At 28.4% G+C, this 16391-nt stretch overlaps 2 protein-coding genes across 2 annotated transcripts; one reads left to right on the top strand and one right to left on the bottom strand.

The window, feature by feature from the left end:
- Positions 1-712: 712 nt before the first annotated feature.
- On the top strand, positions 713-2119 carry LOC113797970 (actin-4-like). Its single transcript, XM_027348445.2, is given in 2 exon segments — positions 713-1862; positions 1865-2119. Coding segments are annotated over 2 exon segments (1092 nt in total). The 5' UTR covers positions 713-829; the 3' UTR covers positions 1924-2119.
- A 41-nt stretch (positions 2120-2160) lies between these two features.
- On the bottom strand, positions 2161-6014 carry LOC113797909 (uncharacterized). The gene is made up of 3 exons (XM_027348374.2): positions 5698-6014; positions 4204-4496; positions 2161-4136 (listed from the first exon to the last, which is right to left on the bottom strand). The coding sequence occupies exons 2-3, from the start codon at positions 4352-4354 to the stop codon at positions 2323-2325; spliced, it is 1965 nt and encodes a 654-aa protein (XP_027204175.2). The 5' UTR covers positions 4355-4496; positions 5698-6014; the 3' UTR covers positions 2161-2322.
- Positions 6015-16391: the final 10377 nt, after the last annotated feature.

Here is a 16391-nt window from a genome sequence, read left to right on the forward strand (position 1 = left end):
TATTTTCGTTTTGAAAAAAACACTAGATTTTCCTCATCAAAATTGAAACAATCATCATCATCATCATCATCATTAACATCAACAGACATAGTGAATCCTAACAGAAATAGCTAAAACATTTATAAATTGTGCCTCGATGTATGTTTCTTCAGTATTTATTCTTCTAAATAGATTTGCAACACACCCGCCACACATAGTGCCATTCGACAGCCATGCAAACATTTTTTTTTGATTCGGTTTTGATAGCTGTGGCTTGATTTGGACAGAATATGAACAAATGTATAGAAGATGATAGTTGAAGATATCTTTTTTGAAAGAAAAAAAATTGAATGAAAAGCATCTTTCATATATATACTCACACATGGACTTTTTATTCCCCAAACAAAAATACTATGAATGTCTATATTTTTGATCAAAATGAACATATTTGTGTTTTTGGTGGGAAATAATTCTACAATGAGGATTCTTGTAAAATACGGGCGTTGTCGATGATCCGTTGATTGCAATGTTAGACATGTTGGCAACCACAACTGCATAAAGAATCTAGATTGAAAATAGCAAATCTTGACGAGAATTTTATCCCTCTCTTCCTCCTCCTCTTTTTCATCGTTATTCTTTTCCTATCAACTTGGTAATCAACTCTACCACAATGATGATTTGTCTGCCGATCAAAGCATCTTTGCATAGTTCATATAAAAACTATGAATGGAATGTTCAACAGATTCAGTTTCGTTTCGAAGTTGCCAGCCACGGTCACGTAAAGTGTTTCCAAAAAATTTTAAATTGTTTACTTGATTGAACTAAAGTTCCAGAAATCACCAAAAACAAAATGTGTGACGACGAAGTAACCGCATTGGTTGTTGACAATGGTTCCGGTATGTGCAAAGCCGGTTTCGCCGGTGATGATGCTCCACGAGCCGTATTTCCATCAATTGTCGGTCGACCAAGACATCAAGGTGTCATGGTTGGTATGGGCAACAAAGATTCATACGTTGGTGATGAAGCCCAATCAAAAAGAGGTATCCTTACCTTGAAATATCCAATTGAACACGGTATCGTAACCAACTGGGATGATATGGAAAAGATCTGGCATCATACCTTCTACAATGAATTGCGTATTGCCCCAGAAGAAAGCCCAGTTTTGTTGACTGAAGCTCCATTGAATCCAAAAGCCAACAGAGAAAAGATGACCCAAATCATGTTCGAGACATTCAACAGCCCAGCCGTCTACATCGCCATCCAAGCTGTCTTGTCCTTGTACGCTTCAGGTCGTACCACCGGTATCGTCTTGGATTCCGGCGATGGTGTCACCCACACAGTCCCAATCTATGAAGGTTATGCTCTCCCACACGCTATCCTTCGTTTGGATATGGCCGGTCGAGACTTGACTGACTATTTGATGAAAATCTTGACTGAACGTGGTTATTCATTCGTCACCACAGCTGAAAGAGAAATTGTCCGTGACATCAAGGAGAAACTCTGCTACGTCGCCTTGGACTTCGATAACGAAATGGCAACTGCCGCTACATCATCGGCTTTGGAAAAATCATACGAATTGCCTGATGGTCAAGTCATCTCCATCGGTTCGGAACGTTTCCGTGCTCCAGAAGCTCTCTTCCAACCATCGTTCTTGGGTATGGAAGCTGTCGGTATCCATGAAACCTCGTACAACTCAATCATGAAGTGCGACATTGATATCCGTAAAGATTTGTTCGCCAACACAGTCTTGTCCGGTGGTACAACCATGTACCCAGGTATTGCTGATCGTATGCAAAAGGAAATCACTGCCTTGGCCCCAGCCACCATCAAAATCAAGATCATCGCTCCACCAGAACGAAAATACTCAGTCTGGATCGGTGGTTCCATCTTGGCCTCATTGTCCACCTTCCAACAGATGTGGATCTCCAAACAGGAATACGATGAAGCCGGCCCAGCCATTGTCCACAGAAAATGTTTCTAAACATTATACACTATTCACCATCAGCCATTCGAACATACAGGAAAAACTATTGGAACAGGAAACACCCAGGATATATATTTTATATCGAATATTTATTATTTATTTGTTTGTATTGATATAAAATGATTTATATATATAAAAAAGAAACGATTCATTGAATTATGCTGGCTAACACCAAAATTGAAATAATTATTTGAAAATAATTGGTTTAATAAATTTTATTGCAGTTCAGTTACAAACAAATAACAAATAACATGAAAAAAACATATAAATTAAAAATAAACATTCAACAAACATCGATAATGATTAATCACAGTCGGTCAGTGATTCTGTTTGATCATCATATATTTGATCAAATCTAATTATTGGTATCTAAACATAGGAGATAAACTAATAAACCATATTAATGCAATGACCGTCAGAATCATCATAATGGTCAATAAAATATTTGTTCGTGATTGTCGTTGTTCAAGTTTTCGACATTTTTGTCGCAATATTTTCATTTCATCGATAAATGTTTCCATTTTTGGTTTTTTCAAACGATAATTCCGCATCATATTGTGTTTGTGATTATTCACTAACAATTCATTATCCTCGTCATTATTATTATCGTTATCAAATTTAACCAAAAGTTTATGTATATAAATTTGGTGATCATCGATACCTTTGATAAATAGCTTATCAAATTCGTTCATATTTTTCAAGTGCATTTGTGCATTCAACATTGTTGAAGACATTAAAATAAGGAATTTGTCCTGAATTTTATTCAACTGATTAATTAGGTCTGGATTTTTGCCAATATCATCCGTATCATTTCGTTTATCATCATCATCATCATCATCATCATTACGTACAATTCGTATAGCTATAAATGCTCCTGGTAGAAGTACGCCTAAATTGGGCGTCACCGTATATCTGTATGAACAGTTTGATTGAATTTTGAATGCAAGCGATCTATTCTGATGATTATTACGAACCATTATTGTGCCTGTTGTTGTTGTCGCTGTCGTCATAGTTGTAGCTGTAGTCATATTTCTATTTGTGGCCTTAACTATTTTTACCATATTTTGATTAAAATCATTTTCCTTTTCTGGGTCGAAATCTTTAGTATTCAATAATAAAGAATGTCGTTTGAAGTTGATTATATTCTGTGGATAAATTGTAGCTATATGTGTAAATGATTTAGATTCAGGCGAATGAACTAATGCAATCTGTTTAGATGTTAATGATGATGATGATGTTGCTGTTGTCGGTGTTTCTGTTGGACTTATAGCCATTACTTCATCATTATTTGTTGCTGTTGTTGTTTCCTTGTTTTGTTCATTAACAAAATTAGTATCACTCGAAATTTTATGGATGGTCGATTTAATGATAGAATTATTTGATTCAATCATTTTTGTTTGAGAATTTTGTCGAGCTTTAATTGCTTCACGACTTTCCCGTAAAAATGGTTCAAATTGATTGAGAAGTTGTTGAGCTTTTTCGGATGATATACCTACTTCTAAACATGCTTCTTCTATTGTACGACAATTATCTGGAACAGCACGATAATCACGTTCACATATACCGCCCATAAAATCGGGTAAATTTTCCGGTGCAATATATTGATTTATATCATTCTTATTAGTAAATCGAACAATTGAAGCTAATGCCGATGGCACGAATGTCATAGCAATCTTACGAAAAGCGTTCAACATCCATGATAGTTCATAAACAATGACCATTCGTATGCAATAGGGGAAAAATTTGAATGCAACATCAATAAGACTTTTCAAAAGATCAAGATCCATATTAGAATAACCTGCACCATTACAATCGAAAACAATTGTGCAACCATTTTCCCCACTTTCCAAATCGACACGATTAATAGTGAAAAATAAAAATAATTTGACAAATTGTTCCAAATCTTTAATTTTCTTATGCATTCGAATACGTAGATAGATAACTGGATTACCTTGTCGATCAGGTTCATAAGAAAATAATCCACCGATTTCAAAAAATTCTCTTGGAAAATATCTTGCTTCCAAGTTAGGAAAATTAATTTCACATCTCCAACGTAATGCTGATACTAATAAATTATAAGCATTATCAACATTTCTACGACTTTGCAACAAGTATCGTTTGACAAACCAATCGGAATTTCGCATACGCTCAACATCTTGTTCACTATATAATTCTATGAAAATTAATATTCAAAAAAATATATATGTGAGAAAGAAAGGAATGATCAAAGATAAATTTACCTTTATTTTTTGGCCATTCATTTTCGAAAAAACGTTGACGAATTTCCGCTACCAAATGAGCACTTTTTGATGTATGATTTTTCGCAAACTTTTCATTATTATTGATTGCCAATGATTTATTATTCGATGATTGCTTTTCTAACATCATCATATTATTATTGTTTGCTTTTTGTTTGTTTGTTCTATCTATGCATCCAAACTAACGTCAAAATGTGAATGAAAACAAAAACAGACTGATTGATTGATATTTTACTGATTTGAAATCATTGCAATTTCAATCCCAAATCCAAACACTAAAGAGAAAGAGTGAAAAGAGAGAGAGAATAAAACTATAGAAAAAAATGTCAAATTATTAATGAAAATAAGGAAAATTTTTAGGAAAAACAAAATCGGTTCCAAAAAAACAATTAACTATTACATAAAGAGACAAATAGAAATATTATTATATTATATATGATCGATGAAAATGATAATTATTTTGGAGAAAAAAAATATGAAAAAAAAGATCAATATTTCGATGATGAAAATAAAAATTGAAAACGAAAACAACAAACAACCTATTGTGTGTCACAAGGATTCGATACGATTTATCTTAAAAGATACAACCAAAGAGAAATTGACGAAATTTTTTTTTCTTAAATCAAATGTAAATATATATTGCCAAAATTACGATGAAAAAATGATTTTATCGATAATAATGGCGAAATACCAAACTCTTTTTAATGTTATCTGTTTTTTAAGATGGGATATACAATGTAATGTCTGGGTTCATAATCAGAATAATTACCATCAAAATCAAAAAAAATTATCAATGTTAATCAATTCAACATTAAGTTTTCTGTCTAGCTAAGTTTTTTGTCTCATCAGCAACAATTTCGAATCATGTTATCATTTTTTTGCTATGGTTTTCAACAATATGTATTGGCTAAATTTTGATTTATGAATTAGTCAATTTGTTAAAGGAAAACGATTGAAACAATAAAACAAATCATTTCAATTCGATATCATTGATGAAGATATCCTATTCTTTTTTTTTTGTTAAATGAATAAATAATTAGATTGATTTGCATTTTGAAAAAAAAAACTTTGTTTTCATCATCATCATCATCATCATCAATAAATAGAAACAACAAGGGAAAAAAAGGATCGCTATGTTGCTAAAAGTAGAAAATTTGAATTAATCATAAATTATCGATCAAATAAACAAATTGAAACAAAAACAAAACAATTCTATTCTATTCGATATACAATACATAAATTTTTTATGATAAATGAATAATGGAAAAAGGATAATGAAATGATAATTTTTTTTCCAAAAATACGATTGGTGATATGATTATGATACCCGATATTGAAAATGACCAAATAATAATATAATATGCGGATAGACAAAAGTAAAAATAAACATATTTTTTCCGAAATAAAATGAAAAAGCATCGATTTTTGTTTTGTTTGGTTTTGGGAATAGTTGAAAGACGAAACATAAAAACTTACCCAAAATATAATGCTCATCAAAATTCAAGTTTGATTTTATCCAATATAATTATCGTACAAATCAATTTGTTTGTTGGCTTTCGTTTTTATAGTTGATTTAAATTTCCAATCATCAAACTGGACATTCGAAATAATAATTCTATCATTGTTAATCGAATTCATAGCAGGAAAATAAATTTGAAAATTTGTTTTTTCCCCTATTCCAATTTAGCATTCAACGTCATCATCATCGCCATCATCATGATATTTGATGATGGTGATGTTTATTATTACCATGCATCTTCGAATATTGTTGTTGTTATTGTTGATATTTGTGTTGTTGTTGTTATTATTATTATCTTCATGCTCAAACCAGCAAAAGATTGGAGAAAAAGAGAGTGCGAGCAAAAAAAAGGACATTTTGCCATTGTAGTATTTTGAAACCTGTTTTCGTTTCTGTCGTAATTGCAATACAATTGAAAAAAAAAGGAATGAATACATTAGATTGAAATACAATTCTAGTTGTTATCAATAACATCTTTCGACGATCTTGAAACATTCTTAATGATCATTGATATTTAGAAACTATTATTGCTGTTTGTTTGCAATACGACCAATGGACACATTCATTAAGTGTACAATGAGCAATTTGATTGGATTTGAAATCTTTGAAATTTAAAATTGAAATTTTTTTCCTTCTTTTTTTTGGTTATCATTTAATAGAAAAATCAACAATGACCATCATGGAAAATAATTCGTCACGAACAAGATTTTTTTTCTGGAATTTGTTCAAATCCATTATTCATAGAATTCAATGTGTGAAGAATCGGAATAATCTTCAATCTTATGATGATATATAATAGAATAAAGAATCCAAGTAAATCTTCAATATTATTTCATATTATTATTCAAGCGTAAAAGAAAAATATAATGTTTATATTATGATATATCAATGAAGATGTTATTATGGATTGTTAGTTTAGATTTGAATTCGGCTTTCTTAGAATTGTAGGCGCCAATACATATCGATACATTAATTTATATATTTTAAATATGTTTCCTGTTTATTTTATTTCGGCCGGGAAAAAACAAATATTGTATTCTTTCTTTAAGAATAAAAATTCTGATACAATCAATGAGAAACAAAATGGGCAAGAATCATATTGAGGAAGCAATTTATTTATTTTTTTTGTTTAGCGGAAACAAATTCCAAGTGTCGATGAGAATGAAATTGCGCATTATCGATTTTTTTAAAACTATTTACAGTAACATCTCTCTATTTTGTCAATTATAAAACGGATCATCACTGTATTATCATATGATGGCCATTTTTATTGGATCGTATAGGAAATGAAGCATAGCAGCATCTACTAAACGGTATTATTCTTTTTCACATTTTGAAAAATTAAAAAATGCGAATGAAATGAATCACATTTCATTCACATTTTGTAGTTTTTTTTCATTCCGTACGAATAAAGTTCATTTTGAATTTACGATAGTGTGTATGTGTGTGTGTGCAAACAGAATATAACCGGAATAATATCCGCATGGAACCATTATGTATAAAATAGAATAGCTAGTAATAGAAGTATTGGATTCTGATAAAAAGTTTTGGTATACCATTTTCTATATACAAAAATGAATCGAAAATAGTAAAAAATCCGTTATATAACACATTTCGCTATAGTTGCACTCTTTTGCTTTACACAAGCACATACATCACATCCATACCCTTCATTAGTGATGTTATTCTTTTTCGATAATGTTTTTTTTTTCGTTGGCTATATTAGTTTGTTCCAACAAACAAAAACAACGCAAACAAAAAAAAACAACAACAAAAACAAAACCAGAAAAAAAGTCGAACTTAGCAGAACTAGAATCAGTTTTGGAAAAAAATATGATAATAAGAAAAAATGATGGCTCCCGAATCTTTTTTTTCAACGTTTTTCAACTATGCTTTTAATAACAATAATAATAAGAATTTTTTTATCCAATTCATTCATTTGTCAAATTTTTGTTTTTCTTCTGGTTCGTTTCATTATTTAGCCATAGTTTATTTAGCTTTATTATTATCATTTTATATGTAATGGAAATGAAAATCGATTCCATCTCGATCATAAGATGAGATTGCGCATCCAAATATACACGCACACACAAACACATATCGCATACGAACACGGCCATACTAATTCTTGAAAATATTATGGAACCCAACTATACTCTACTCCAGAGTAGAGTTGATTCTAGTTATATTGTTTGATGATAGAATTTTTAACCAAAAAAAAAAAAAAAAAGAAAGAACGAAATTGAACGGCAAAAATTACTCACTATACATGGATTCCATAACATCAATAGTTTATTGTATGTTTATATGTGTGTGTATGTGTTTCAGTACTATTCTAAGAGAATATTCTTGAAAATTGGAAATGTGTCGGTGTGTGTGTGTAAAAGAATTTGAAATTTTTTAAAGAATAAGACAGAAGTACACCCACCAACATCAAATTTACTCAAACTTTCTTCTCCTTTTCACTTTAATGCTACATCATCATTCTTTTTTTTCTGGGATTTTTCATTATTCCGGTCAATCGATAGATCGCCATCATTCTCATCATCATCAACATCAATGATGATGTATCACTAGACTAAATATTACGAAACAAATATAAAAATGTTATTCTAATGAATTATGAAAAATAAATAAATATCGGAGAATTTGTTTGGTGTTTGTTTTCCATGTAAATGCTTTACAATCAGTTTTTTTTCTTTTGTCACCAAAAAATGTGAATGATTTGTTTGATTCACCATCATTAGCATTATTTCATTCAACAATCCTTTTATTTGTTATTGGTTAGTGTTTGAAAAAAACACTGTTTCAGAACACTGATTTACACTGAAAATCAGTGTTGTTTTTTGACTAATTTTTCCAAGAATTTTGTCAATGTTTTTATGTAGTTCAAATTTTTTACTGTGTATTTCTCGAAATTTATCATATATCGAACCAAACAAAAATAATAGTGAAAAATATTTGTCTTTTATCATTAATTCATGATTATTTGTTGAAAATTATTCGGTTATCATCACCATTATCTAAGATCCAACTGTAAAAGTTTTACAAACCAATTCAATAAATGAATGAAATACAATAAGGTAAGTTAAATTCAATATTCTAATTATGATATGATTGACACATACATAGTCTCATATATCATTCAGTTTATAATTTGAATCTCAATAAAGTTAATTAAAGATCAATGAACAATAAAATAAATGTTCGATGTTAGAAATGTGAAAAAACCCATTAAAAGAATTCTATTTTGTCTATCAGATCAAAAGATGGCGTAATTTTCTGATCATTTTTATTTTGTCGTTTGGTATTTAATTTTTGTAAAATAATGGAAAAACAACATTTCCTTTATTCATTTATTTCAAACCAAAAGCTTTATTCTGATAATTGCAAAATGTTCGGATATTTTTTTGTTGATGTTAATCAATCTGAAACATCATCATCGGAAACAAAAATTGATGATTAGCTATGTAATTATCTCGAAAAAAAAAATAAATCTAATGAACAAAAAAAAAACGATTGATACGTTTAACATAAAATTTATAAAGCTGCCGCCGCAAACCTATGTCAGATGGATCTTTTTTTTGCACATATATTTATCGTAATAAAAAAAATGATCATTTTCTTCTTAAATCATCATCATTTTGTGATTCGACAAACTTTTAAATTACATGCAAACATCCGAATATTGATCATTTAAATTTAAATTTTTTTAATTTTGAAATCAGGCTACTGGATTTTTTTTTCCACAAGATTTAAATGTTATCCCCTTACTTGGATGAATGAATGATTGATGGAATGAGTAATTGACAACAAATATAAATGAAATGAAATGAAAGATCAAAATAATCAATTTGAACTTCATGTGTTTCAAAATTTTTGTTGAAGAAAAAATTTCTAAATTATATTGACAAAAAATAAATAAATAAACATAAAAATTATAGATTCCAAATATGCATGTGTTTAGTTTGCTAGGAATTTTTGTATTTAATTTTCAAAAAACAAAAATTTTCAAAATCAAAAAGTAAACATTTTGAATTTTGAATTGATCATTTTTGTTATAAACTAATGGAAAATTATTAAAATATGAAAAGCAAAATGACAACAACAACAAGTTATTATAATGAAGAACGATCGTGAACAAATTTGTTCTTTTTTTTCAAACATTCAAAGATATGAAATAATCATTGATTACAATAAACTGATGTAATCAATCACTTGGTGATAATTTGAATCATTCGACATTGACCATCATCGTTTGGCAAAATAGAAATGAAAATATCCAAAATCAATCTTTATATGGTAAAATGATTTTACGGTAAATTATTTTTTGTTGTTTTCAATGTAATGTGAAAAAGAGGCTAAAAACATCGCCAACATGAATTATTTTTTTCTTCTTTGGAGTTCAAATGCCCTACAACGCTGATCCATTCGGAAAAAATGAAATTTTGTTCAAAAACATAATCTTTTGTTTTTTTTGTTTTTTGGTTTTTGAAACATTTAAATAAAAAATGTTGCTGTTTTTTCCTGAGAAGCAAGATGTTAATTAGGATGTCACATCCAACCATTCGAGTGAAAACTTATTCAATTAACTAAATCGAATTTCAAATTTCAAAATGGAAAAAAATTTTTGGGAAAAAAATCAATTGATTTTTTTGTGTTCGTTTGTTGCAATCTAGTATTTTGTATCTGTGTCGTTCCCAAAAATTTGATAAATCGATTACCTGACCTACCTGATTGGATAAAAGAAATGAAAAAAAAGGAAAAATAATTTTAATTAACATGTAATTCATTTTTGTACGATAAGATATCGATGGATTTTTTTTTGCTGATGATGATTACCTATATGATATATATCAAAGATGATTAATCTTTGACATTTTAACCGATTGAAGTTTATTACATGTTTATACACTTGTAATATGGTCACTAAAATGAATTTCAAAATTTTTTTTTTTAATAATGTGGCCTAAAATTTGATTTTTTTAAAAAGAAAATCTGTTTGCAAATGCGTGTTGTTTTGTTGTTGTCATTGATGATGATTAGCGACTGGATAATCTTTTTCAATATGAGAGAGAGAGAGCGAAAAATGAATTGAGGCTTTTTGATTTACAAATCCATAAAGTATTTTTTTTATATAGAGGTGCCAATTTATGTTTCCAAAATATTTTTCGTTTTCGATCGATTGATCAACAACGAAAAAAAATTGATCGATTGGATCAATTTGATTCATTCAATGTTTTTCTCGTTGTTGCTTTTGATTCAAATTCGATTGATGATTATCGATTGATTGAAAATATGCAATATTTTTTTTTGTAAAGATATGAAAGGAGATAGAGAAAAAGAAAAAATTATAAATCTAAATTATCATTTTATAAAAGAATATGAATGAAAAATGTTTGATCGAATAAAATGTTCACCAAACAATCAACGTTTTGTTTGTCTATGCGTGTGTGTGTTTGTAATGTTTGTCATTATTTTCTTACTATTAGACTATTATCATTTCATAAGATTATGGCAAATAGGGATGCGTGTGAAACGAAATCAAAGCTAATCATCTTACATACTGACTGATTGACTGACAGAAAAAAATACCATGGGATTTCAATGAATAAAATCAATGAATAGATGGCATTTTGATGATGACGATAATAATCGTCTATCTAGAAAGTAAATCATCACCATAAAAATCAAAATAATCAATGGTCAACAATAAGTGTGAAAAGAGTTTTTTTTTCTGAATGATGAACAACGTAAATCAGTGATGAACATGATGATCATTATCACGATAAATGTTATGACATTTGGACATTGTTCTCGTACATAACAGTTTGTACATTTTTTTTCTTAAGTAATCGACCATCATCAGTTCTATTCACTCTTTATGAAATTCACTTTCAATCAAATCAATCATTTGTTGAAGATGTGTGACACATTTCGAAATGGAAAACAGTTAACAAAAATCATCAATTATGTAACAACATTTAATAATGTAAAATGAATAATGTTTACCAAATTTGAATCAAGTTCCGGTCACTTAATAATTCTTGAGAACTTATATTCAATCGATTGATACATCTTAGTAAGTGTTTTCATCAGAAATCATTTACTGTTGTGATCCTATTTTTACTAATTTATTTGAAAAAAAAGGAAACTCATACAAAAATCAAGTTTTATTTTTTATTTTTTAGTTCAATTTATGGCATATGATGAATCCATTTATGGGAACAAAATACATATTTCTTGATGTATCAATAGGAGTGGTCAATAAGTTTCAGAATGAAACGAAAAAAAAATCACTGAATTATGTATGCTTAATGTTCAATATCACCGATATGTCACCGTATACGTTTTTTGCTTTTATTTTCACTTTCTAGAACTGGATTTAGATTTCATTTTATTTTTATTTTTTTAATAAAAAAAATCGTTGAATCAATGAATGGTCAATCGAAGAATATCCCAAATATAGAAACCATACAACTTTTTTTTCATCATATTTATTTATGATCAAAAACACTATGTTATGTTTATCGTTCAGACATCCGGTTTTTCAATGTTATTAATGTTTTATGTAACTTTTGATTTGTTGTTGATTTAGTTTTATGTTCTTTTTTTTCAAGGAACCAAAAAAAACAACAACAACATTTCAATAATAACTAGATTATTTTCATTTTCTTTCCAAATTCATTCATCATGATGATCATCATCTTATGGTTGATAATCTTTTTTTTTTTGTTGTTGAAAATATCAATGGTTTATAATGGATTATTTGGATGATGATGATAAAAAAGACACACTGTGTGTTTGTGTGTGATCATAAATAAAGTTTGTTTTTAAGAGTGAAAAAAATATGAATCTTCATCTTTTCATCCTTCTTATTGTTATCTATTTATTTTTACATATTTAACAGAAAAAATTTCCTCAACAACAACTATGATAAAAAAATTTTCAATAAAACATGATGAAGAAAAAAAAATAGATTAATGATGATACTTTGGATGATGAAATCCGTGTACGTGCTTTGTTTATTTGATTCATTTCATTGATACATTGGTTTTTGTTGTTTTATGATGATGATAGTTTCTTTTCCATACAATCAAAGATTTGTCATCATCAAAAACATTGTTTTTGTTGTTGTTGTTGGTCACGACGACATTGTTTCTAATGATAAGATTGGTTTTTAAAAATATGTCACAATCCGGATCCTGGATCTTTATCATTTGAAACTGATTCAATCAAATGATGATGATGAAGATGAAAAAACTATAGTCGATAAATCATTTATGACTTCCGAATTTTAATTGTTTTTCTGTTCTTGTTGATTTCTCAACACAAACACACACACACAAATGATCATTGATTATCGATTTCGTTTTTTGTTTTGTTTCGAATAAATTTCATTCGGTTTTACAATTAATTTTTTTTTGAGACAAATAACGGAAACAACAACAAAAATCAAAACATAATTTTGAAGAAAAAAAAACAAAAACAAAATAATAGTGGTTTTCTCGTTTTCATTACAAAATTGATTATAATTCACAGCCATAAAAACTAAATGAAAAAGAAATAAGCAAACTCAAAAAAAAAAAGTTGGTGAAAGAAAAATACCAACAAAAACATTAATTATGATGATCATTACATGGAAAACAAATCGTAATCCTAATTACCCGTTACAGGTCTATCATCATCATCATCATCAATCGATTCAATGGAACAATTTTTTTTTGTAAAAATCATTATGATCAACAAAAAAATGTTTTTGGCTATTTTTTCAATCCTTTTTACTTTTCCAATTGATTGCCACAAAACAAAACATAGAAATGAGGGGAAAAAACAGTTTAGTTAATATTTTAAATTGTTATTTTTTTTAGATTTAAAACATTCGAAACGCTTTTTATGAATTTGTTTGGTTTGTTCCAAAATAATATATCGGTTTTCAGTGAATTTTATTAGTGCGAAAATTTTTTTCCCCTTTTCATTTCATCTTGAATTTTGTCTAATCAAATTATTTACAGTAAACACGGTGTGTGTGTATGTTTTTTTTTCGTGTAATCAATACAAATAACAACAAATTTTTTTTTACAAAAAAAATAAAATTACCATTTATTGATGGGCGCGGTAATTCTTTTTCAAACAACAACAAAAACAACGGGAAAAAAATGTTTGGAAGCCATTGTCATTATCGATATATGTGTGTGTTTGTTGTTGTGTGTGGTCACAAAACAAATCATGGGATTTTCTGTTTAGGGGAGTTTTTTTTCCCGAATTAAAAATAAAAACAAAAAATCATCATTTTGAATAGGTGTGTGTGTCAGTGCATTTCAAATTTACCTCAAAAGTTCTATCATTTGAATGAATTTGGATGATAAAGGCTTGGGGAAGAAATTTGATTTCCAATTATGTTGAATAATAAAACCAATAATTTTTTTTTCTGTAGAAAATATTTCTTGATGACATCACTGTAATAACGGAAATGAATTGTAAATTTATTTTGAATATAAAATGATTATAGATTTTTTTCACTATTGATTGATGTAGAGAATTGATGAAAAAAAACAACAACAACAACAACAAAAATATCGATCAAGATCGATAGCAAAATTCAATTCATTTCTTGATTTTTTTTCTTATATTCACAATAAAATATAATTTTTTTATCTATTTCGGAAATTTAATAAACAAGAAAATGTATGTATGAAAAAAAGAAATTTGTCAGATACAGTCAAACACATTTGATTTCGATTTGAATGAAAAAATAATTCATTTTTTGTCTTGCATCTATAATATTTATATTTGCAAATCCTACAAGTCATAATTTTTATAAAAAAATGAATGAAATATTAAGTGATGATTATGGAGATGATGATGATCATCATCATTATAATCATCATTATCTGAATGAATGAATAGAATGGAACAATGGATAAGAAATCATTGTTTGTTGTCCATCTTATACATCATATTATAATCGGTGGCCAAATTACATTAATTTCATTCATCTTATCCATCAAAATGGTTCGATTGTCCATCAAATTTGGTTAAATTTGTGGTCAGTTGGTCATTCGGTTGGTTTTAGTTTGGCAGGTTTGGTTTCTTTTTTTGGCCACATGATAATTGTTTCCTCATTCATATATTCATTTGAATTGAAATGAAAAAAAACTTTCGATTTTTGTCTTCTTCTATGAATTGTTCCAAACAAAACAAGTTTTTTTTATATGAAATACATTTTGATTTGATTTTATTTCCGAAATGAAAATTGATTGTAATCTGCATCATCATTATCATTATCATCAACTGTGTGTTTGTAGCACACCAATCATCAATTCCAACTTGAACAATATGACCAATAATAAAATTGATTTATTCGGTATTGTAAACTAGCAATGTTGTAAATTGTTGATGATGAACTGTAAAAAAACAAGAAATTTACATTGTTCAATCAGTCGATCTATCCATCTATCGATCGATCGATTGATCGCAATCCATTCATCACATTCATTCTATTTCATTTCATTTCATTTTCATGCATTAACAAATCAATCATTTGATGTTCAATAGTTTCATCTTCATTTTCATTTTCTTTTTTGATTTTGTATTTTTATTCAATTCATTTTTGAATGACAAATTTATTTGGATGAATTGAAAATGAAAATTATGGAAATTTATTCGTAAAAATCTATTGGTTACTCGAAAAGTTTTGTGCACTCCAACACGTAATATACTCATCATCATTATTTTTTTCTGTGGTCATCTTTATCATTATCAATTCAATCAATTCGATCGATAATTGATTGATTTGATTCAAATTGTTTTCTTTTAGAATATATAAAATAATTTTTTTTCCTCTCTGTTCATTTCGTTTGGTTAATCGATTTGCGAATATAATCGATCAATTGATTAACCGATTGATCGTTTAGATTATTCTTCAAATATAATAATCTGGTTGGCCAAATCAAACGAAAGAAAACCAAATCCAATATAATACATCTACTGAATTTGGCTAATATAGAATTACTTTGTCTCTTTTTTTTCGTTTTGATTTAAACATACTCTCACTTCTTCAACAACAATCTATACAACCATTTTATTTTTCAAACAACATTCAAGATGCCTTCCTGGAATGTTTCTCTTTTATGAATTTTTTTTCCGTCCATACATTCGTTTCGTTTTTTTTCGTTCGTTGCTATGATCAACAATTTTCAGCTGCTTGATCAGTTGCTAATGCTAAAATTTTAGATTTGATCAATCGATGATCAGATGGTAGTTGGTGGCCAATTCGCCGACAACAACAACAACAACAACAAAATTAACATTTTAACCCAAACTGATGAATGATACTGTAGTGTAATAATATTTTTTCTTATTTAAAATACCAAATGGTGCTGATGATGATGATGATGAAGACATCGTACCTAGCAAAATGAATCCTATTCAAATTGAAATAGTTTGTTCATAACATTCAAATGTCGTTAATGTTTATGTTTTTGACATTTGTTTTATTGTCGTTTATCCAACCGATGGAAAAAAATCATTGAATCAAAACGTGTGTCAAACAATTCAAACGAACATTTTGGTTGCCTGCTATATATCAGACCTATTATAATGATGTGATGAAAAAAGACATGTGGTCAATGCCAACAATAACAACGAC

This window comes from Dermatophagoides pteronyssinus, unplaced genomic scaffold, assembly GCF_027571235.1.
Source record: "Dermatophagoides pteronyssinus isolate colony J.1.1.1.1 unplaced genomic scaffold, Derpt_VIB-CSIC_2022.12 sq0003, whole genome shotgun sequence".
Classification (NCBI taxonomy): domain Eukaryota; kingdom Metazoa; phylum Arthropoda; class Arachnida; order Sarcoptiformes; family Pyroglyphidae; genus Dermatophagoides; species Dermatophagoides pteronyssinus.